At 43.2% G+C, this 23,031-nt stretch overlaps 1 protein-coding gene across 1 annotated transcript in view; it reads right to left on the bottom strand.

Moving 5' to 3' along the window:
- WDFY4 (WDFY family member 4) overlaps positions 1-23,031 on the bottom strand; it is a 237,361-nt gene that overhangs the window by 194,685 nt on the left and 19,645 nt on the right. The window contains exons 3-11 of the mRNA XM_077822441.1: positions 19,741-19,855; positions 18,985-19,088; positions 17,025-17,168; positions 14,256-14,445; positions 12,873-13,062; positions 9,173-9,333; positions 7,056-7,508; positions 4,689-4,793; positions 1,042-1,232 (exon numbers count right to left, since the gene is read on the bottom strand). Coding sequence (XP_077678567.1) covers positions 1,042-1,232; positions 4,689-4,793; positions 7,056-7,508; positions 9,173-9,333; positions 12,873-13,062; positions 14,256-14,445; positions 17,025-17,168; positions 18,985-19,088; positions 19,741-19,855 — 1,653 coding nt within the window. The remainder of the gene's footprint in view (positions 1-1,041; positions 1,233-4,688; positions 4,794-7,055; positions 7,509-9,172; positions 9,334-12,872; positions 13,063-14,255; positions 14,446-17,024; positions 17,169-18,984; positions 19,089-19,740; positions 19,856-23,031) is intronic.

The following is a 23,031-nucleotide window of genomic DNA, read 5'->3' as shown; positions in this document are numbered from 1 at the left end:
CACTTAACTTCTCCACAAACTACGGCAAAAGTTTGTTTGCTCAGGTCAGAGCAACAGGCTTTGTCCCCTGGTTTGTCAGATTGTTTTAATGAGCACAGTTACTGTACCACAAAGACTAGCTGCTGCATTAGCAGCTAAGAGGGGACTTCAAATACGGCCAGCTAATGAGTGTGGAATGCAATCCCAGCTTAATGCTCACAATGCTTCTGCTTTCTAGTTTGCCAACCAAGGGCCTAATCCAGAGTAAATTGTTGGGATTCTTTTCATTTACTTTATGGATTTTTGATCAGACCCTCTAGGAATGCATTAGAGAATATGAGTAAATTTCTTTCCATTCTCTTTATCATCTTCTCTCCAACTGAAACTAGATCCTTTTCTGATTTACACTGGTATATGTGAGCGATGACCCCATTGAGGTCAATGGAGTTACACCTCTGCAAACGAAACATGAATCAAGCCATTTGTTTCATCCCCACACCCAACTCAGCTGCTACCTTTACCCTGTTCTACTTCCTCTGACTTCCTCTTTGCAAGTCTCAGCTTCCTCTCCCATCTGTCTCTCTTTTCTCCTTCTGCCGTAGCTGTACTCAACAGTATGTGCACTAAAAGAAAAGGAGTACTTGTGGCAGCTTAGAGACTAACAAATTGCATCCGATGAAGTGAGCTGTAGCTCACAAAAGCTTATGTTCAAATAAATTTGTTAGTCTCTAAGGTGCCAGAAGTACTCCTTTTCTTTTAGCGAATACAGACTAACACGGCTGCTACTCTGAAACCTGTCAGTACGTACACTGCAATTCTGTAGCTGTTATTTCTCTATTATCCATCTATTTTAACTCTCTAAAGCATTTTTCAAGACATTGTGGAATGGCTGTTCACACACCAATGATTAAAACACTCAGTAACTAGCACCCAAACAACCTTAACTCTGCCCCTGAATTTGACTTCACCTTCTTGCTGGTAATTAGGCTGGGAGCCACCAGCCATCTAAACCAGGCACATTCAGAGCAGATAACAAAGCAAACAGGAAGCAATGTTAATCACCTTCAGCAGGTCCAGTTTCAGGTACAGCTCCCCTTGAGTGGAAGAGCAGAGGGCCCCAATAATTATGCTCATGTACTCTTCGGTGTTGATGACAGACAGCTGCTCCAAGATACAGAGGGTGTCACTTCGGTAGCATTCATCATCCAGAAATATCTTGATGTATGGTACCATCCCATAATCTTTTATAACAACTGGGAATCAATCAGATGCCATTTGTTAGTTAAACCATTCTCAGTTATATGGGCACCAATTGATGTCCAATCACAATATGGTTTTGAACACAAAGGCAAATTTTCCATGTCAACTGCGCACTATCACAAGGCTCCAATTGCACACACCTAGTGTGTGTGTAAAAGTATCCAGTTTGTGTGCACAAGTCAGTTACTAGTGACAGCACACAACTGGTCTAGTATCTAAGTGGATATGTAGACAACTGGTAACAGGTACCATGCAAGAAAATCCAATAGAAGGGACTGCTGTGTTATTTCCTTAGTCTACAACCAAGTCATTATATAAATCATCCCAGGGTATCACTACAGAGTAGGTGACTAGGGACAAACTAGGGATTATTGGGGGAGGGGCTCACTAATTGTAAAGATATGAATGTTTTTAAAATAGTTCCTTCTTGGCATCTAGTGAATAGAGCACTAGACTAGGACTCAGGAGACCTGGGTTCTATTCCTGACTCAGCGACTGGGTGACTTTAGGCACGTCACTTCATCTCTCTGTGCTTCAGTTTCTCCTCCCATCCTTTGGCTGTCTTGCCTATTTAGACCAAGATCTTACAGGCAGGGCCTGTTGCTCAGTGTTTGTACAGTACCTAGCACAATGGGGCCCAGATCTCAGCTGGGGCATGCAAGCACTACAGTAATACAATTAAACATGTTGTAATAATGTCTGAACTATTAAGAGAAACTTAATGAAATGAAAGGAAATGAACCTTGAAAAGAAAAGGAAATGAACCTTAAAAATGAAGAGGAAGTTTTCCTCTTGGCCTAGTGGATTATGGGGGTTTTCATGCTGCTGCTCTGAAGCATGTAATAAAATTTAACATCCTTGGGAGGGGGAATACCAAAGAAGCCCCCACCACAGTAGCATTTAAAAAGGGGAACTATACAAAAATGAGGAAGCTGGTTAAAGGAAAATTAAAAGGAACAGTCACAAGAATGAAATGTTGGCTAGGTGAATGGAAACTTTTTAAAAACTCTGTCATAGAGGTTCGAATTAAATGTACACCCCAAATTAAAAAAAAAAAATAGTAAGAGGACAAAAAAAATGCCAGCATGGAAAGACTGCAGAGTAAAGGAGGTGGTTAGAGGCAAAAAGGCATCCTTTAAAAATTGGAAGTCAAATCCCGCTGAGGAAAACAAAGGAGCATAAACTCTGGGAAGTCAAGTGTGAAAGTACAATCAGGCAGGTCAAAAAAAGAATTTGAAAAGCAACTAGCAAAAGACACAATAACTAAACAGCAAAAAAAATAATAATAAGTACATCAGAATCAGGAAGACTGCCAAACAATCTGTGGGGCCACTGGAGGCTCGAGGTGCTAAAGGAGCACTGAAGGAAGACAAGGCCATTGTGGAGAAGCTAAATGAATTGTTTGTGTCCGTCTTCACTGCAGAGGGTGTGAGGGAGGTTCCCATACCTGACCCATTCCCTTTAGGTGACATATCTGAGGAACTGTCCCAGATTGAGGTGTCAAAAGAGGAGGTTTTAACAAATTGATAAGCTAAACAGTAGTGAGTCACCGGGACCAGATGGTATTCACCCAAGGGTTCTGAAGGAACTCATATGTAAAATTACAGAATTACTAACTGGTATATAACATAGCACTTAAATCATTGTCTGTACCAGATTACTGGAGGATAACTATTGTAATGTGGATTTTTTTTTAAAAGGCACCAGAGGCAATTCTGGCAATTACAGGCCAGTTAGCCTAATTTCAGTACCAGACAAACTGGTTGAAACTATAGTAAAGAACAGATTTATCAGATGCATAGATGAACGCAATTTGTTGGGGAAGAGTCAACACGACTTTTGTAAAGGAAAACCATGCCTCACCAATCTATTAGAATCCTTTGTGAGGGTCAACAAACATGTGAACAAGGGTGATCCACTGGGCATAGTGTACTGGGACTTTCAGACATCCTTTGATAAGATCCCTCACCAAAGGCTCTTAAACCAAGTAAGCAGTCATGGGATTAGAGGGAAGGTCCTCTCATAAATCAGTAACTGGTTAAAAGACAGGAAATAAACGGCAAGAATAAATGGACAGTTTTCACAGTGCAGACGTAGATACAAGGGTCTCCCAAGAATACGTACTGGCACCAGTGCGGTTCAATATATTCATAAATGATCTGGAAAAATGGGTAAACAGTGACGTGGCAAAGTTTGCAGATGATACAAAATTACTCAAGATAATTAAGTCCAAAGCAGACTGTGAAGAGTGATAAAGTAATCTCACAAAACTGGATGACTAGGCAACAAAATAGCAGATGAAATTCAATGTTGATAAATTCCAAGTAGTACACATTAGAAAACATAATCCCAATTATACATACAAAACGATGAGGTCTAAATTAGCTTTTACCACTCAAGAAAGAGATCTTGGAGTCATTGTGGATAGTTTTCTGAAAACATCTGTTCAGCATGCAGTGGCAGTCAAAAAAACTAACAGAATTTTAAGAACCATTAGGAAAGGGAAAGATAATAAGACAGTAAATATCATAATGCCACTATATAAATCCATGGTGTACCCACACCTTGAACACCGAGCACAGTTCTAGTCTCTCTATCTCAAAAAAGATACATTGGAATTGGAAAAAGTATAGGGAAAGGGAAACAAAAATGATTAGCAGTTTGGAACAGCTTCCATATGAGGAAAGAGAAATAAGACTGGGACTTTTCAGCTTGAAAAAGAGACAACTAAGAGGGGGGTATGATAGAGGTCTATAAAATCATGACTGGTGTAGAGAAATTGAATAAGGAAGTGTTATTTATTCCTTCATGTAACACAAGGACCAGGAGTCACCCAATGAAATTAATAGGCAGCAGGTTTAAAACAAACAAAAGGAAGTCCTTCTTCACACAACGCACAGTCAACCTCTGGGACTTGTTGTCAGGGGATGTTGTGAAGGCCAAAAGTATAATAAGGTTGAAAAAAGAATTTGATAAGTTCATGGAGGATAGGTCCATCAATGGCTATTAGCCAAGATGGTCAGGGATGCTACCCCATGCTCTGAGTGTCCCTAAGTCTCTGATTGCCAGATGCTGGGACTGGACAACAGAAGATGGATCACTCAATAACTGCAGTGTTCTCTTAATTCCCTCTGAAGCATTTGACATTGGCCACTGTCAAAAGGCAGGATACTGGGCTAGATGGACTATTGGTCTGATCCAGTATGGCCGTTCTTATGTTCTTACGCATTAGGTATTGGCCACAGCTGGAGGACGGGAGCCAGAGTAGATGGACCAATGGCCTGATGCAATATGGCCATTGCTACATTCCTGGCTGTCCAACATGATTTCTGAATAAAACATACAAACTGAAGAAGGGAGTCGGATGCTTACTCTGCTGTACCCAGGCCATCTAATACCAAGTATCACAAAGGCGATGCTGTGACAGTTGAATCATCACCTTCTCTTACCAGCATTCCTCACAGATCCCAGGACAAGGGCAGCAACCATCTTCAGCATCACACAGGTTAGCTCTTGCTCAGTGCCTTGCTCCAGACAGGGTGCTTGGGTCCCGGCTGCATATTCAAAACAAAGAGAGTTCCCCCAAAATATCCCACAAGACACCTGGTTACTGGTAACTAGAATTCCTCGCAGCACAAGTGCTCAGCAAATACAACTCCCTTGAATGCTGGCACAGTCTACATGAAACCTACAGCACCTGATAAAATACTGAAAGAGAGGAAGGATGGTCCAATAGTTAGGGGCTAACCTGGAACTCTGGAGACCTGGGTTCAATACCTTTGCTTTGCTACAGACTTCCTGTGTGACCTTGGCCAAGTCACTTAGTCTCTCTGCACCTCAGTTCCCCATCTGTATAATGTAAATAATAGCTCTGCTCTACCACACAGGGGTGCTGTGAGGATAATACAGTAAAGACTGTGAGGTGCTCAGACAGTATGGTAAAGGGACCTATGATAGATATGTCCATATTGTCTTTTCAGCTGGCAGAATAATCAGAACCTCCTTCCATTCCCAGACAAGACTCTTCATTAAGGCTCATTGACTGAGCACATGTCAGTGACATAAGGATGAAAATACATTAAAGAATATAGTAGTGACCAAAAACCAAATTGTTACCAACCCAGGAAATTAAAAATTAAGGTGATACTTAAAAGGAGGCCAAACACTTTAAAGTCTGAAAACGCACCATGAAAGCACCCAAACAACCTCTGCCCCTGTAGTGAAACTAGCTTCCAACCTTCCTGTCAGTGTTTCTTTTGTACCTAGAGCCTGTTTCCCACGAGTACAACTAAGTGTTTCCAGGATCAAATCCCTACATTTTCAGATGTGTTGGGTTTTTTTAGGAGTTCATACACTATGGCAAAGGACATCTTACATTTCTAAAAACCAACATACTAATGCAATGACCACGCTGCCATGTTCTCATTTGCCCTTTATTATCTTTGTTTATAGACTAGAAATCAGCCAAGAAAATTGACATAACTGAATGGCATTCAGGCAAAGATAGGAGAGAGACTCACAAGCTCACTCATAACCATAACTCCTAACCAGGATGTGAGTTTTCAGGAGCCATGATCTCTTTCCTTGGAAATCTATATCTAAGTAATCTGTTTCATGTATTATGACATAGTATTGAAAGTGGGCCTGCAAACTCCCCGTCCCAAGCGGGTTCAAAATCTGAATCCATCACTTGACAGAATCTTTAGTCCTGATAATTAGAGAAGACCAGCTCAAATCCCACATCCAAAGGACCCCATCTTTGGGGCGTTGGAAGTCCAGATCTCAACCCCAGTGTTACATCTGGTGCCCTGCTCTGATTTGTATGTGCTTTGTGTGCATCCCTTGTTTTCTGCCTGCGACAGTAACAACTAGAGCTGTGGCCTCTCATTAAGGATACCTTACTTTTGCAGTGCCAGGCACGGGGTGACTGGCCCTTTAAATGAAGCCGGTCTGGCTCCCCTGTCTAGAACAGATGCGCCCAGTTTGGCCAATTAAGAGGGACTATAAAAGCACCTGAGGCTATAAAAAGCCAGGCTGTCGATAAGGAAGGGGGAGCAGGAACAGCAGTAAGTTTCCTTGGAGAGGCTGCCACAGTCCCTTGGAAGGAGGGGCAGTGAGGAACAGGGCCTCTGGGGGAGAGCCCTGGGAGGCAGTGCTCAGTCAACAGCGTACTGCAGTGAGCCCGAAGCAGGAAGGACTGAGTGAAGGGTAGGGGAAAACCCCCAGGGAGCCAAGGACATGCTCTCCTTGTTTTCCTCTCTGTTTGGAAGATAAAACTGGGCCTGGGAAGAGACTCTGGGAGTGGCTGTGGGTGCTCCGGGGACCTTGCAGCGCCCTCGATGAGACAACCTAAGCCTGATTTTCAGAGGGGCTGAATGCTACAGCACCCAGTGACTTTAACTGGAAACAAGAATAGTCAGCACCTGTGAAAGTCAAGCCCAGGCTCTCAAGTTGGGCTCCCCAGGAACCCATTGGGCTCCCAAGGAACACAAACTGAAACGCTAATTTTGGTAACTTGGGCCCCCTTTTTAATGGCTGCCACTGGAGACGAAACTGCTGAGAGGTTAAGTCCTGTGGTTGATGCATAGCCCATAAGCTGAGTCATATGATGCGTGGAACTGGAGAGAGTCGGATTTCAGGAGAAAGCTAGTTTGGTGTGGCATCAGCAGCTCAGGAATTTAAGCCAGGGCCAGGCAGCTTCCATACAAACTCTAGCACCTTGGCATGTAACACTGGCCTCTCTACATGCTCAGTGTAGATCTCTTTCCTACAACTCTGCCTGCCCAACCACTCATTGCCAATGAAACAAGCTGTACCTGTCTTCCTCAAGATCTTGGCTTGCTTCCTCAGCTGAGTCAGCAGCTGGCCCAAGAGCCCCGAGTCTCTAAATATGTCAGTGAAGAGCAAGTCCCTCTTGGTGATGCTGTGAAGACACCGCAGAGCAGCTATGGTGCAGAACGGCACCAAGTTCTCCTTTATCAAACACTCAACCTTCTTCAGGATTTCATGGGGGATGTAGGACAGTTCTAGCACCACTGATTCCACCAGCTGGAAGAACTGTATCTGAACCAGGTGCGGTTTGAGGGGGATAATGTCAGTGAACTGGGAGATGGGCTGTAGCGTCCATTCCAAGAGGAAGAAGTTCATTGTGTCCCAGGCCCACATGGTTTTTATAGCCAGTAAGATTCTCCTACAGAGGTGCAGGTCACTGGTTTTCTGGAAGATGGACTGCAACACCTGAAAAGCTTGGAGGTTTTTCACTGTCATTCCTGAGAAACAGAAATCAATCCAGATCATTTTAACCACGCTTATCTCAGGCCCAATACAGATGCCCTATCTGCACTATTAAGGCATATCTAAGAGCACAAGTCAGACACAGATCCAATCTCAGCATGTATCGGCGCATAGGGGAACAGGCGAATAGTGGGAACACCCCTCTCCTGATCATCCTCAGGACCCAGAACTGTGCAGGGGTGACCCTCATCATAACTTTATGCAGTGCCCCAACTCCCCTGAGCCATGTGGGCTTGGAGAAGAAAAGTTTCCAGGGAGGAGCCAGCCCCAGGGGCCAGAGAAGCTGAAGTTGGCAGGAGCAGGCACAAGAGCACGCAGTGGGTACCACAGGAAGGACTGGCAGGCACGGCAGATGCCATGAGCGTGTTTTTTACAGGTCTGACTCCAGATATTCTCTGTCCTGTGCTGACTTGCTGTTTGCTCCTGGCCCCTCTTGCCTTCTAATTCCCAGTCTCTGCACCTCAGCCTCACTCCACCTGCCCTCCATAGCCTCTTTCCCTTGCCCTGTCCCACTCCCGCCCTCTCCTGGTCTCTCGGCTTAGCTAGTCGCCTTCCAACCAAATCCCACTCCACAAAATTTAAACAAAAATAGTGATGCTAGCATGGTGCTGGGAAACCATCCCACTGATCCCTCTGTAGGTTCTACCCCTTCCTCCACGCTGGGCCTATCTTGTCTATTTAGACTGTAAGCTGTTCAGATCAGGGACTTTGTGGGTGGTACAATCGTGGGTGGTCCACCGACAGTATCAAATTACTAATCAGAACAGGTAAAAAACTGCATTTAGAGACAATAGAAATGTTTTGAATGTTCTTACAATGTCAGCATTTTTTTATGAAAAATTGTTGGTTTGCTAAGTTTTCATCAAATTTTCCATGTATCCTTTAGGCCCCCCCCCCCATCTTGCAAACACTTACACATCTCCATAAGTCCCCACTGCCTTAGAAATAAGAAAGTTTTCAAAAGTGATTTTTTTTAAACAGTCCCACTATGTGACGATGGTGATAGAATAATCTGGGTTTTTTTTACATTTCTCATTGTAAAATGAGAATTTTTTTTTTAATATAAGCACAGTTCATGTTTTTTTGAAAAGAAATACTATAAATGAGTTTGAACATTTATATGATATTTTGTCCATTTTCCAGCCAGCTGTACTGACCATGTTATCCATGCCAGGTGGGTTATGACACCTCTCCATTGCAGCTAGCAGTGTGAACGGCAGCTTGTGTAGATGTACCCACACTAGCTGTACTCTAGTTAGCTTGCTGAAAATAGAAGTGAGGATGCAGTGCCCGGGTCTCAGCATTGGCTGCACAAGCATGTACGTACCCCAGCAGTGTCAGGCGGGCCTGTGCAACCCACGCTGAATCCCACATCACACAGTTCTCAGTTCTATTTTTAGCAAACTAGCTGCCATTAAACCAGACATGAGCTGCCATTCATACCCCGGGTCACAATGTCGATGTAACCTTAGTTAACTTTGGAATTTCCTGATTTGCATGTTTAAATTCTCCACCTTCGCACTGCAGGTGCACACAGGCGATCATGTACATTTTCTTCTCTATCATGCACATGCTGTGCATAATGATTGCTTTTCCCATGCTAAGCCCACAGTAATATTTGTACGTGTATATACAGTACCAGAGGATTGTGTCCGTTCAAAATCAAAGTGCGGTAGCTGAGGATGTGTAACGTTGCCAGAAACTTTCAGTTCAGTTTTCCCACAGACTGTGAGGCAAGTCAGTATATCCAGCACCTCTTCGACATGGTGGTCTCCTTCACTGTGCGGAGATCCCTCCCATCTAAAAACAAAGAACGGGGTAGTCATATGCTTGTGGCTCAGTAATATTTAAAATAACCGGTCCTTTCACTAACACATTCTACAGGGACTTCAGATACTGAAGTAACAATTTCTCACTTTTCTCCCTCCCCCAGATCCCTCCACCACAGTAATCTGTTATGCTTTCTGTTACACTGATTGGACGACTGATTGAACTGAATTGCTCTCCAGACAATCTTACAGTCTGACTAACTCCAAAGTTGGATTGGGGAAGAACTAAAAAACTGAACCAGATAATTAAAGGGCTGAGGTCAATAAGTGACTACAAAAGAGGAAAGAAACTAGCCAATGTTGAAATTAAGTCCCATTACATGTACCAGTAGAAGTGCGATCCACAGCACCAGCTGGAATAAGGGAAATTTTTCATAAAATATATATCCCGATTTTTTGGGTCAAAATTAACAAATTTATAATTTAAAAAAAATCAAAATTTAGAATATTTCAGGCAGCTCTAGAGATCCAACCCAGAATGCTAGCCCTGTACTTAAAAATAAAATAAAAAAAGAAACACAATTAGCAAATATATAACATATATAATTCTTTAGTTTCTACAAAACTGCCTGAGATTTACAGACCCATGGGCCCACTAGAAGGGGAAGACATTGTTTAATCTCAGATGTGTGCTATCCATATGGTATTAGACACATGGATAATGCATTGAAGTCTCTGTTAAGCCATAGGCTGGTTCCAAACATCTCCCAGATTTGCTGTAGCTTAGATCAAAGGGAGAAAGAGCAAGTGGTGAAAAGCAGTCAGCCATGTATCGTGTCGTTACGTCCAGTGCTCTTACGATTGAGACTAATGCAATCTTTCTCCTCAAACCTATCTGTGTGCAGGTGTATGCCAGAACAAGCTATCATTAGGAATTAAAAAAGCCTCAGGGAATAAAAGACCATCTTTTCCCCCTCTAGGGTTTCCAATGGGGGTGATGGTGAGCTGGTTGTGACACTGGCAGGCCAGGTGGCAGCTCTTGCCAAAGCTGAACGCATTAGCTCAGAACAGACAAACTCATAGCTGGAGACCAGACCAGGTTACTTATGTATTAGTGTTGTGCAAAATAGGTATTGGTTTTATAAGAATGTATTTAGTGTTTAGGCTATAAGTGGCTGAACGTATTTATCTTCTTTGTAATGTTTGTATGCCATTCTGTAAGGAAATATGTACGTTTTGCTTTATAACTTTGAAAATGTTTGCTCTAAATTTGTGAACTGAGATGGGAAGAGTGTTTTCCCCCTGCCTGTCCAAAAGAACTATCAAAATCAAACAGGTCATCAAGGAAAATCGCAATACAAAGGCTGGCAGCTGTGGTGGAAACTACGTTGGATGGTACAGTCTGGAGGGACCCTCTTAACTTGAGGACGTAACTGTGGGAACAAGACTGCTCAGTGTTTTTGGGGAAACTGGTTCATGGTTATTCCACCGGCTATTGATGTAGTAAACTCAGGGCCTTAATGAAGAAGGCAATAATGGTGGAAACAGCAGACAAAACTGCTTTGTGTTTTGACCCAAGATCAGAGGTGGGCAAATGATGGATTTTTCTGATTTTGTGGAAATTCTGAAGCAATTTATTTTTTTGAGTAATATCCACGGAGCCCATTTAAAAAAAAATTGTTTCAGGTTGAAAGAAACATTTCTTTCAACCTGAAACAAAAACACTTGGTATCAATTTTGAGCCTTTAAAGAAAAATTTAAAAGAAAAATTCATCTTGAACTGAAAAATCAAAATGTATCATAAATGTTGATGACATTTTTATTTTTTTCAGAATTTTTTAAAAAATGTTTTATCCTCACTGAAACAATTTGGCAAAATCAACATTTGGGAACTGTTTTAGTGTTGCCAAATCTGCATTTTTCACCAAAAAAAGTTTTGGTCAAAAAATTTTGCCCACTCTACCCAGGGTAACCCGTGGGTCTTGTCCAGGTGTGAGCATATTAATCCTAGACATGCCCACTGGATTTACCTTTATACTTAGAGATCTGCTCCATCAGGTGAAATGCTTCCTCTGGATAAAGACTTCACGACCAGGGGAGCCTTTCTGAGCAAAGTGGGTCCGGTTGAGGTCTCTCCTGATATTATCCGTATCCTAGTGTTTGATTAACAAAACCTGGCCTGTGTCTCAATTTAGGTAATTCCCTAACCTACCTCTAGATTAACTTCTTCAATTGGCACTTCCCCTTGTGGTTTCAATGGGAGAAGTTTTCAGAGTAGCAGCCATGTTAGTCCGTATTCGCAAAAAGAAAAGGAGTACTTGTGGCACCTTAGAGACTAACAAATATATTTGAGCATAAGCTTTCATGAGCTACAGCTCTCTTCATTGGATGCATTCAGTGGAAAATACAGTGGGGAGATTTTATATACACAGAGAACATGAAACAATGGGTGTTACCATACACACTGTAACGAGAGTGATCACTTAAGGTGAGCTATTACCAGCAGGAGAGCAGGGGGGCGAGGTGGGGTGAAGAAAACCTTTTGTAGTGATAATCAAGGTGGGTCATTTCCAGCAGTTCATAAGAACGTCTGAGGAACAGTGGGGAGTGGCGGGGGGATAAACATGGGGAAATAGTTTTACTTTGTGTAATGACCCATCCACTCCCAGTCTCTTTTCAAGCCTAAGTTAATTGTATCCAGTTTGCAAATTAATTCCAATTCAGCAGTCTCTCCTTGGAGTCTGTTTTTGAATTTTTTTTTTGTTGAAGAATTGCCACTTTTAGGTCTGTAATCGAGTGACCAGAGAGATTGAAGTGTTCTCCAACTGATTTTTGAATGTTATAATTATTGACGTCTGATTTGTGTCCATTTATTTTTTTACATAGACACTGTCCAGTTTGACCAATGCACATGGCAGAGGGGCATTGCTGGCACACGATGGCATATATTACATTGGTAGATGTGCAGGTGAACGAGCCTCTGATAGTGTGGCTGATGTGATTAGGCCCTATGATGGTGTCCCCTGAATAGATATGTGGACACAGTTGGCAACGGGCTTTGTTGCAAGGATAGGTTCCTGGGTTAGTGGTTCTGTTGTGTGGTGTGTGGTTGCTGGTGAGTATTTGCTTCAGGTTGGGGGGCTGTCTGTAAGCAAGGACTGGCCTGTCTCCCAAGATCTGTGAGAGTGATGGGTCGTCCTTCAGGATAGGTTGTAAATCCTTGATGATGCGTTGGAGAGGTTTTAGTTGGGGGCTGAAGGTGATGGCTAGTGGCGTTCTGTTATTTTCTTTGTTGGACCTGTCCTGTAGTAGGTGACTTCCGGGTACTCTTCCTGGAGAAGTTACGCTGTGGTTCTGCTCTTTAAACAGCATTGCGGTGTTGTTAGTGGTTTGCTAAATGTGACCCTTTGTTATCAGCTGCTTAGTGTTTCATCTGCCCACTATGTTACCTGCATCTTTCTAAAATGCAATTGAAATTTTAAAACAAGCCATCATCACCTCTGAAAATTATATTTAATTACACCCATGCTTTATCATCCCCTAGAAACCCAGTGAAAACTCCATACTCACCTAAGTAAAATTTTTACCAGGAGCTGGTATCCATCATTATTTTCAAACTCCAAAAGCAAAGCTGAGGAGATAGGATAGGAATCCTTCACAAAACATAGGATGATGCTAACTGCCTCACACATGTCAGAAGCCGGCAAGGTGTCAGCCAACTTGAATAGATTCTGAATGGCTATCTTAATGCAGTCCGCAGCTGTGAATAAATGAGGGCACATGTTTAGTACTGACAGCCTGATGTTACAAACAACTGCAAAATCACAGACAAAACACAACAACATGCTTCAAATTACATTTCCCAATCAAACAGGGCAGTTAATTCCTCTTCTGGCTGGAGAAGAGATTTGGGGGAAGTGGGGGGGGGGCAGAATACAGGAATACACTGCTAGCTTTAGTAACTAGAGTAAAAAAATTTTAAAAAACCCAAAAACTTTCATTCCTCAACTCCCATTACATTTCTGTGTTTGACCCACAGAAACACAAGCAGCTTCATGAATATAAATCTGCCCCCAATTAGATCTGCATACTGTGAGTCCAGCCCTTTTAATACATGGTAAGTGGATGATGGACAATTAAATTATCTTGTATTAAGATCATCACATATACTCAGATAGAGATTAATAGTTTTGCACAATGAGGAGGAGGATACGTTTTGTTCTGAAGCTACCATTGGTGACTGGTCTTTTCCATTTAGTCTAGTAGCCCACCTTCCTAGTGTGATCATGCTGGCAATTCTTAGACAACTCACCTGCTGTCAGGACTACCTCTTACTACACAAGGACCTGATCTTACAAGTAGTGTGAATGAAGAAACCATGTTTGGGCACTTTTGCATAAAAAATAAAACACATTTACACCCTATGAGGAGGTTCTGATGGCAGGATGTTGATTATAAATTATCTGGATTGTTTTTTCTATTGCAGGGTGGAGCTAAAGTAATCTTTGCATTTTTTTAAAGATGAAAACACTCCTAATCTAATGGAAAATTCCCTCTAGGAAGAAGCCAAACTATCACTGGCAACCAGTCAGGATTCCCCAATGCACTAAGCGCTGCAGCTGACAAAATGTCAGCAAGGTGCCATGCAAATATCAGGAGAGCAATACTTAGAACGCTGGGGAACCCCAGAGATGCCAATTGGCTCTGGGTCATGTGACATGTAACTCTTTAATGTATCTCTTGGCTTGGGTACCTTTGGTGGAAGTGGGACAGGACATGACATGCTGCTGCCTGTAACTTTCTGTTCTATGCATAAATAAAGGACTTCGGTTCCCACCAGCACTAAACTGAGCTCTAGTCCAGAAGTTCATGGAGGTACGTAGAAATGAAACCTAGCCAAGTGTGATTTTTCTTAGAGGAATTCATTCCACAGGTGCTCAGGAAAAACCAAACCTTGTAAGTACATGACGGCAGTTTTGGTCTGGGCCTTTGAAATTGTTCGAAGCACACGGCCTGTGGGTGCTTTCCATGAAAGGTTGCACTGGTCCCAGAGGGAGGCCATTGCTATAATTAGAGACTGAAGCTCGGCAGCTGACAGAAGTTCCTCTAAACCTTGTTCCTCCCTGTACAAGTTGAGCATTGTCTGGAAAAGAAAATTGGTTGCAATGCAAATTAAATGCAGAATTTTGGGAAGCATATAAGGGCTCCATAGGCTTGAATATATTGGGTCAAATCTGACCCTATATTAGTGGATGCAGTTCTACTGAAAACAAAAGCAGCTGAATACTTTATGCTGAGTAACTAGTTACTGCTATGGCCCCTATTACCATAATATCAGAGCCTCTCCCAAGTATCTAACCATCAGAACAAGAAGATCTGTCTTCATTCCCAGCCTGCAGACGTAACATGATTAGTTTATAGTTCAGGTGTGTAGGGGGCCATGCAGGTGTAAAAATTGGAGGGAAAGATAAATTGATGGAATGAGATTTTCATTCTCTTCTGTAACTGGCCACTTCCAGGGTCATTCTTATCTCTTGCAGCAGGGAGTTCCACAGCTTGGTCCCAGCTCCAGTGGAAGGTCAGTCTCCCACTATCACTGGTCTCTGCTAATTGGTTGACAGTGTCATTGTTCTGGTGGAACTCTCATAGGACCTCATGGCTGGAAGTAGAAGTGATCCTTCAAGAAATGTCTTCTGCCCAGTAGAACGTCTCCTTAGTTTTAATATGTAAATCTTTCCTGCACCTACACAATCCCTCGTTGCACCTTCAAATACCTAAGAATAGTGATCCCTGCCTTAATCACATTTAGTAAGGATCTCTGGCCCCATACTTAATACAGGATAGATGGCATCTTTCTACCTTCTCCCTGCCCTTGCTTGTAGCTTATATGCAGCTCAGTGCTCGTTCTAAGCCAAGCACATAGCACGCCAAAGGCAGACACATACTAAATATCATGTATTACATTACAGGAGGTCCAAGGTACAGACCTGGTCTCCTCCCATTAGCTTCTATGCAAATTAAGGCCATTTGGCATTTTGCAGAACTAGGCCCTATTTTGTGGGCTGGTCAGAAGATACCACTCAGACCCCCTCGCAATTGTCAGCATCGTCACGTGCTTTACTGTCACTTAGATTTCTAAACAGTATCTGAGATTTTCAAAGCAAACATTTACCTTCAATGGGGGCTGTGTGTTTATGTTGGCATTGGAAATCTCAGCCAATACACGTAGGGGGAAAATCAGCTTGGTAATTCAGTGTAACACAAAACTCTGGGCTAGCCTGTGCCAGCAACATACTACAGATACAATGAAGTACCACTCCAGAGGGAGCCTTTGGATTTCTCTTCTGGCCCATTGAGAAATTTTACTGCTCACACCCTTTAATCTCTCATGAAGGAGGGGTCCAAACTGTACTTATGGAAAATCCCTATTGAACTTGACAGTGATTAAATCAATAGGGCTCCATGGATATTACTCAAACTCTATAGAATCTGACAGACAGTGAGATCCTTTCTCTAGAGCTGTTAAGACAACATGCAGAATGTCAGAGAACAATAGCCCCTTGTTCTAGAATTCTATAGGATGGCTTAAAAATTCTATGGAAAGTTACCATTCTCTATTAAGTCCCATGGTCTTTTTCAAAAGGACTGAATAGGCTGTTCAGGAATCCTTGCTTCTTCCCTATACTCTCTTTCACCACCTTAGTGAGCTCAGGCAATTAATGATTCCTGGAGGTGTGATTTCCAGTCCTGGACTCCCACCAGATCAAAGCTACTCACATGCTACTCAATAGCTGTTAGATTTCATTCCCCCCTCAAATGTCTAGAATATGCTTCCCATGGGTTTCATGGTACAGCCATGCAGCCTTCTGAGTTCTGGGACAGCCAACAGTACACTTACATCACTGCAGACAAAGGCAAACCTAAATGAGACTAAAACAGTGCCCTTTTTCAGGAAATGAGAGACAAGATGGGTGAGGTAATGTCTGTTATTGGACCAATTTCTTTTGGTGGATGAGACAAGGACAATCTCTAGTAGCTCAAAAGCTTGTCTCTGTCTCTTCCGCCAACAGAAGTTGGTCCAATTAAAGATATTACCTCACCCACCTTGTCTCGCTCATTTCCTAGGATCACCACAGCTACAACAACTCTGCAAACATTTTTTTTTTTTTTAGGAAACTCATGCAACTTAACAAGCAGGCTCTGACACAGAGCTGCTCAGAACTTTTCATGCAGCACATTTCCCAAGGAGAAATGTGGCTTCAGCCAAAGCAACGTTTTTCCCAGGAATGGGTCAATTCTGATGAAAAACTTTGGATTTTCCTATGGGAAATGTCAGCATGAAGACTCGTTTTGAGCTGATACGCAGGAACACATTTTTGTTTCAACTTAAAAATGTCACATTCCTTTTAAAAAACAAAACAAACTAACATTTTAAGTCAAAATGTTGATTCAAAAGAAAAATGTTCGTTTCCAGCTGGTTCAAAACATAGGAAAACTGAAACTTTTGGACAGAAAAGTTTCAAGCTAGTATTGGAAAGAACAGTTTATCAGTTTATCATGCTAAGCCGGACGTGCTTGGATTGTGCTAATCCAAGCACGTCCGGCTTAGCATGATAAACTGATTCGAACTCCATCCCAAAGTCTGAGTGAGCACCAGCATCCATTCCTCTTCCAGGGTCCCTGAGCACTCAAAACCAAGGAGCACTAGAGGGGATCCCTTACCTGAACAAACATCTCCTGAACTTGCTCGTCCTCCTCCCTTGTCTCTCCATCACTGGCTTTCCCCAAAGGAAAGGTGAAGAAAAGGTACAGGCACTGCATCAGAGCGACCGGGAGGCCGGATTTGATGATGTTCCACAGCGTTCCCTGAATACAGAAAACAACGTCACATACAATGACTATTCTACTTCTCCCTGAGTATCTATCCATTTACCCTGCGGCCTTGGGACTCCTGCATCCTATCCCTACTGTCACTCGAAAGTCCTAGACAGCGTGCAGCATAGTGATAAGGTCATGTAGCTGGGCAGTACCTGGTAGGGGGCAGCAGGCATCCTTACAGGACCTCCTACAGCCCACGTTCTGTGTTTATGGCTGCTCCGAGCCGAGATACCAGTGGTTCTCAAACTTTTGTACTGGTGACCCTTTTCACATAGCAAGCATCTGAGTGCGACCCCCCTTATAAATTAAAAACATTTTAAAAATATATTTAACACCATGATAAATGCTGAAGGCAAAGCGGGGTTTGGGGTGGAGGCTGACAGCTCGTGACCCCCCATGTAATAACCTCACGACCTCCTGAGGGGTCCCGACCCCCTGTTTGAGAACCCCTACTATACAGACACCTGAAATGTCCTGCACTAGGAAGTCTGTAGTGGAGTCATGCCAGGGATCCAACCATCAGTCTGACAGGCAGCTTATATCAATGTCTGCCTCATCTTTAGCCACTGGGAACAGACTACAGCAACTGAGATCTGTGATGCTAAGCTGGGAGCAGCATGTATGCAGTTTAGCAGAGGGCTGTGATGACTGCATGTTTGCAGTCTGCTGAGTCATTGCACATACATTTTAGGAAGAGCATGATTAAAAAAGTAAGAGGCAACTTTTCCAAGAGACTTGACTTTTCTGGCACTAATGAATTAATTTCCTCCCTTCTCCAACAAGGCCTTGTACTAACTAATCGACCGCAGGAATGAGGACGTAACAGTGAGGCTGCTTTGGCTTACAGAGAAGTGATCAGAAACAAGCTAAATAGAGGAGGGGGTGGGTAGTGTACAAAGCTTAGAGACATCTTGTGCTAGATGAAACATCAAACTTTTAAACTCTATGAAGAGCACAAATCGCACTGCAGCTATCACACTGTGCCTCTACCAATAAATCAGCCAAAAGGGCCTCTCTCAGTTACGTAGATAATGTTCTTTAACGGCTGTGTGTACGATTTAGTGTCATATATTTGGATGAAAAGAAACCTGTCTGTGCTGCATGGACATCAACTGTCACCTGGCTCTTTTCATAGGAAACAGGGTTTGCAATGTTTCAGAGTGGCAGCCGTGTTAGTCTGTATCCGCAAAAAGGAAAAGGAGGACTTGTGGCACCTCAGCGACTAACACATTTATTTGAGCATAAGCTTGCGTGAGCTACAGCCTACTTCATCGGATGCAATGGAACCCTGGGCCAGATTTTCTCCCTCCCCTGTTGTTGTGCAGTGGTGCTGCTGCTGCCATCCTCCACTCCAGAGGTGGCTGCATTCCAGTGCTGCTGTATGTAGACAGCTTGCAAAGTGCTTTAGGATTCTTCAGGGTGAAAGGGTGCAGATTCCAAGCATGTCAGCAGCAGATCACTAGTGCCCTGCTCAGGTCTCCCCTAGGTGTATAGCTTGGAATAATAAAGCAGGAATGAAGCCGATTCAGGGGAACTGAGCAAAAACAGCTGCCTGGCAGGCAGAGTGGGGCAGAACTCCCCTGTCTTCGCTGAAGGCCAGTTTGTAACCCACACTGGGCATCTTATCTTTGATTTTATGCTTGGAATAACGTTTTGATATAAACTCTGACATTAATGCTCAAGGATAAAGCCTTGGAGACAATACTCACTTACTGAAAACTGGGGGTTTTGTTATTGGAGCGGCTGCCTCACTCCTCTAGCTCCCAGGCCTTTACAGGGAGAAGGTGCTTTTGCTTTCTCTTACCGAATCAATCTGTGAGAGGAGGTACACCGATCTCAGAAGCACGCAGCCATCTTCCTCTTCCCCTTTCAGCTGCAGCAACCGCGCCACGGCCAGCCGAGCGTCCTCTATCATAACAGTAGACTTCAGTTCCATTAAGGAAGCTGACAGCATTGTACTGAGCAACTCTTAGTGCACTGGGTGAAACTAGCAAAGCTACATTAACTAAGGGCCTAACCCAAAGCCCACTGATGTCAGTGGAAGGACTTTAATAGGCTTTGGATGGGGCACCAAGTGAGCAGTTAGGTAATGCCAATTAGTTGGTTGGTGGAGTTTACAAACTCCCCTGGCAATGCCAACGTAGTTCATAAGCTCTGCCAGCCAAATAGTTCAAGGAATGTACAATGGTCACCGGGAAAGCAATGCAAGGCTCATGATCTTTTGTTTTTATTTTTAAGAAAGAACAAACATTTAAGAAATAAAATGTGAAGAGTTATTACAATGGTCCCCAGGTAGATCAAAAACCAGGGAATGAAGATGGTTCAAAGCAAGTTAACTTGGCACAGCTGGAGCCAGGGCCACAGCTGGTGTAACTCTGCGATGCTCCATTGAAGTCAATGCCAGTTTAAACCAGCTGAAGATCCGGCTTAGTATTTTCTATTGTTGTTTCCCAGACCTTCCTAAATCCATAGCATAATACATTACAGCTGATGGTTAAATTTGGACCACAAAACACACAGGATTGAGCACATCCCAGGCCATGTGCCCTCTGGCTATTACCTGCAGGTTTGCCGTTTAGCTTCTTCTTGATTTCTTTGGTCAGAAGTTTGGAAACCTCACTTGCTAAAAACTGAACGTTGGGGAAAGAGACTATCCCGCCAGACTCTTCCCAGGCCTGAAATACAGAAAATGGGAGCAACTGTTTAGGTGTTGCTGATGCAGGATGTCTGTGTGGCTGGAGAAGCACTTGAGCCCAGTGAGCAGAGCTGAAATTGGCCAAACCAAAGGTTTTTAGCCAATCCCACCAAGATAATTCCTCAAGCAACATTTGCCAGACTCAAACTGCAGGAGTCTGAAGTTAGAAACAAGGTCCAAGAAGATACTTTGAATAATGTAAGGAACCGGTGATCGTGTGCATACGCCACTGTTCCCTACCAGATAGAACTGGAATTGCTTAACTATGTCTCATAGGTCCTATACTGCTCACTGCCAATGGTATCTGTAATTGTGTTGAGTAGCACCCAAAACGCACTAGCCATTTTCCAAACACATAAGACACATTCCCTGCCCTGGGGAGCTTACATTTAGAACTGTTTGAAAAATTTTGAACAAAACATTTTCCTATTGGAAAATGGGATTTCAGTTAAGTCTTCCAAAAGAAGAGAGAGAGATTTTGGTGGAATTTTCCATCGAGAAAATCTAAATAAAACCGTTTTGGTCTGTCAAAGTCCTAGGCACTGTGTCAACTCAGGCACAAACAAACCACAGAGGGATCCAGGACTACAACTCCCATGAGGCACGGCAGCAGGGCAGATTGACTCAGAGATAATGTTCACCCAAAAGAAAATGTTTCAGGTTGGCAGACTGAAATGTTTTGAGTCAAGAACATCAACATTTTGTTTGTATTGAATCAGCAAAACTCAACATTTCCAGATCAAAAATTTTTTGGAAGGTTTCAACATTTCAACCCTGTCCCAATTTGGGATGAAAATAAATGCTGAAATATCAGAATTTCCTGCAGGATGGAAATGCCGTTTTTCAACCAGCTCTACTTACAGTCTATAAGGAAACAAAACAAAGGGTGGGGAAAGGGACAGGACAACCATTCTCCTCTGGCTCATTAGGTAATAGACTGTGCTTTTGGACTGGGAGCTTGAGTTCCAGGTCCCTTATGTCTATGAAGTTCAGAGGTCATAGTAGGCCAGCATAGCGGCAATTGAAATTCCTAGCTGGGTAGGGTTTAGCTACAATAATGTAAAACTAGAGGGGTACACACTTCAATACAGCTGAGCCATATGCCCTGCTGGGCCCTCACCCCCAGTGTGGACAGTTCCCTCACGCACCATTCTCGTCAGAAAATTTTACTGGAAGTCAGGCTTTTCCAGTTTTCCCAATTCTCACCAAAATCAATAGGGTTCTTCCCACTGATGCCTAGAACTTACCACTTCACACTGGAACCCGTGCAGGATATCATCAAACAACTACAACCCATAGTCAATGGGGACCCCATTCTGAAAGAAATCTTTCCTGAACCCCCTCTTCTGGCCTTCAAACAACCCCCCAACCTCACCAAGCTCCTCATCAGAAGCAAGCTCCCCACACAACAACTCAAAGCAGCACCAGAATCTGCCAGAACAACAGATGCAAAACCTGCAGACTTAGCTCTAGTGCTACAATGACGAACATCAACCATAACATGCCTTTCAAGAGATCCATGGGTCCTACACATGCATGTGGTGTATCTCATCCAGTGCACTAAATGCCCCAACAACAACTATGTGGGTGAAACCAGACAATCACTATGTTCTCGAATGAACTCACACAGGAAAGAGACAAAAACACGACATCACCTGTGGGTGAACAATTACTACTGCATCATTCAAAACCTTGTTTGCTTCAAGTTCTAGTTTTTTAGTAGCCAGAGCCTCACAGTGTATCTTGCAATGTGTGAATTTAATGTAGGGAGCAATGCCGAGTACTTTCCCTATGAAGCCCTTCGTGGGACCCACCATCACAGCTCCACCATCAGTACACATGCCAATGCAATTAACCTTGACAGGCCATGTGCTCTGAAAAATTCATTCACAAGACTGAAGATGTCTTCTCCCATAGTTTGCCTGTCAATTCATTTGCAGAACGGCATATCTTTCAGAATTTCCTCCTCATAGCAATACCTAACACACACAATGAACTGAGCCAAATTCCCAATATCAGTGCTCTCAGCAAGTTGTTTGGCAAACTTTGTTTAACTCTAGTCAAAAGTTTCAATTTGATAGCTTCAGAAAGTTAATTGATCCACTAGCTCACTGTATCCCATAACTAAGGAATAGTTTCCAAAGTTTCACCATATCTATCTTCATGCACAATTTGACACATCTTTACCGCAGCTGGTAATACTAATACCTCACCAATGGTATGCAGCTTCATCCACTTAGCAATCAAATATGCTACTTCCAGGGATGCTTTTGGAGCTTTTAATGGCACACTCACTTGTTTTTTCATCATGTCTCTTTGACCGCTCAATAATTTAGCATGGCTTTTGAAAAAAATTATCTTATTTGCATGTTCAGAATGTTTCGTAATTGTAGGCGGGAGGATGTAAGCAGGGTATAAATGAATTCTCCCCTAACAGCTAGCTGGGAAAGGGAGAGACTTCAGGAGCAAACTGTATTTACATGAACCCACCTACTCTGCATAGATATCCATCAGATGTCGCTCAAAGTGATCAAGAGGCTGGTGCTTGGTTACAAATCACTTTAATATTGAATGCAGGGGTAGTGAAATGCTATTATCAATGTTGTTGTCTTTATTGTATGAATAAAGGGGAGCAGAACTGCGCTTAACCTGTCCCAAATGAGGGGGTCACCCTCATCTGAAAGGACCTCATTAAGCCAGGGGCTTGAATGCCAGAGCCATGTGAAAGTACAAGGGCTGGACAGAGATATCCCAACCAGGAGATGTGGACTCTCCTTAAGGGTCCCACATCTGGTTTAACCTGTTCCTCCCCATTGCTCAACAATCAATCTATATAGGCTCCACTAGGAGTCTTTTTGTTATTTTAAGTGCTTAAAAGAGTTAGCAATCACTTGTGGTGGGACAGCATCTCTGCCCAGCCTCAGAGCTGAAAATCACTAAGAGCTGGGTGGAATTTCAAGGGTCTGACCTGCAGAGGTCACAGCAGAGACGCAGGTGGCAGAAGGTGACCAGTGAGTGGAAAAGTGGCTAGCAGGGCAGCCAGCAAAGAGGAACCATAGCTGGCAGGGCAGCCATCTATAGCAAGTGCTCAGATAGCAGAGCAAGCACAGTGCCTTCTTCCCCAAGTGGGAGGTGAACGCATACAGCTGCACCTCT

This window comes from Eretmochelys imbricata, chromosome 7, assembly GCF_965152235.1.
Source record: "Eretmochelys imbricata isolate rEreImb1 chromosome 7, rEreImb1.hap1, whole genome shotgun sequence".
NCBI classification, from domain to species: domain Eukaryota; kingdom Metazoa; phylum Chordata; order Testudines; family Cheloniidae; genus Eretmochelys; species Eretmochelys imbricata.
Note: the sequence above shows the minus strand (reverse complement) of the source record. Positions and strands in the feature narration are given on the sequence as shown.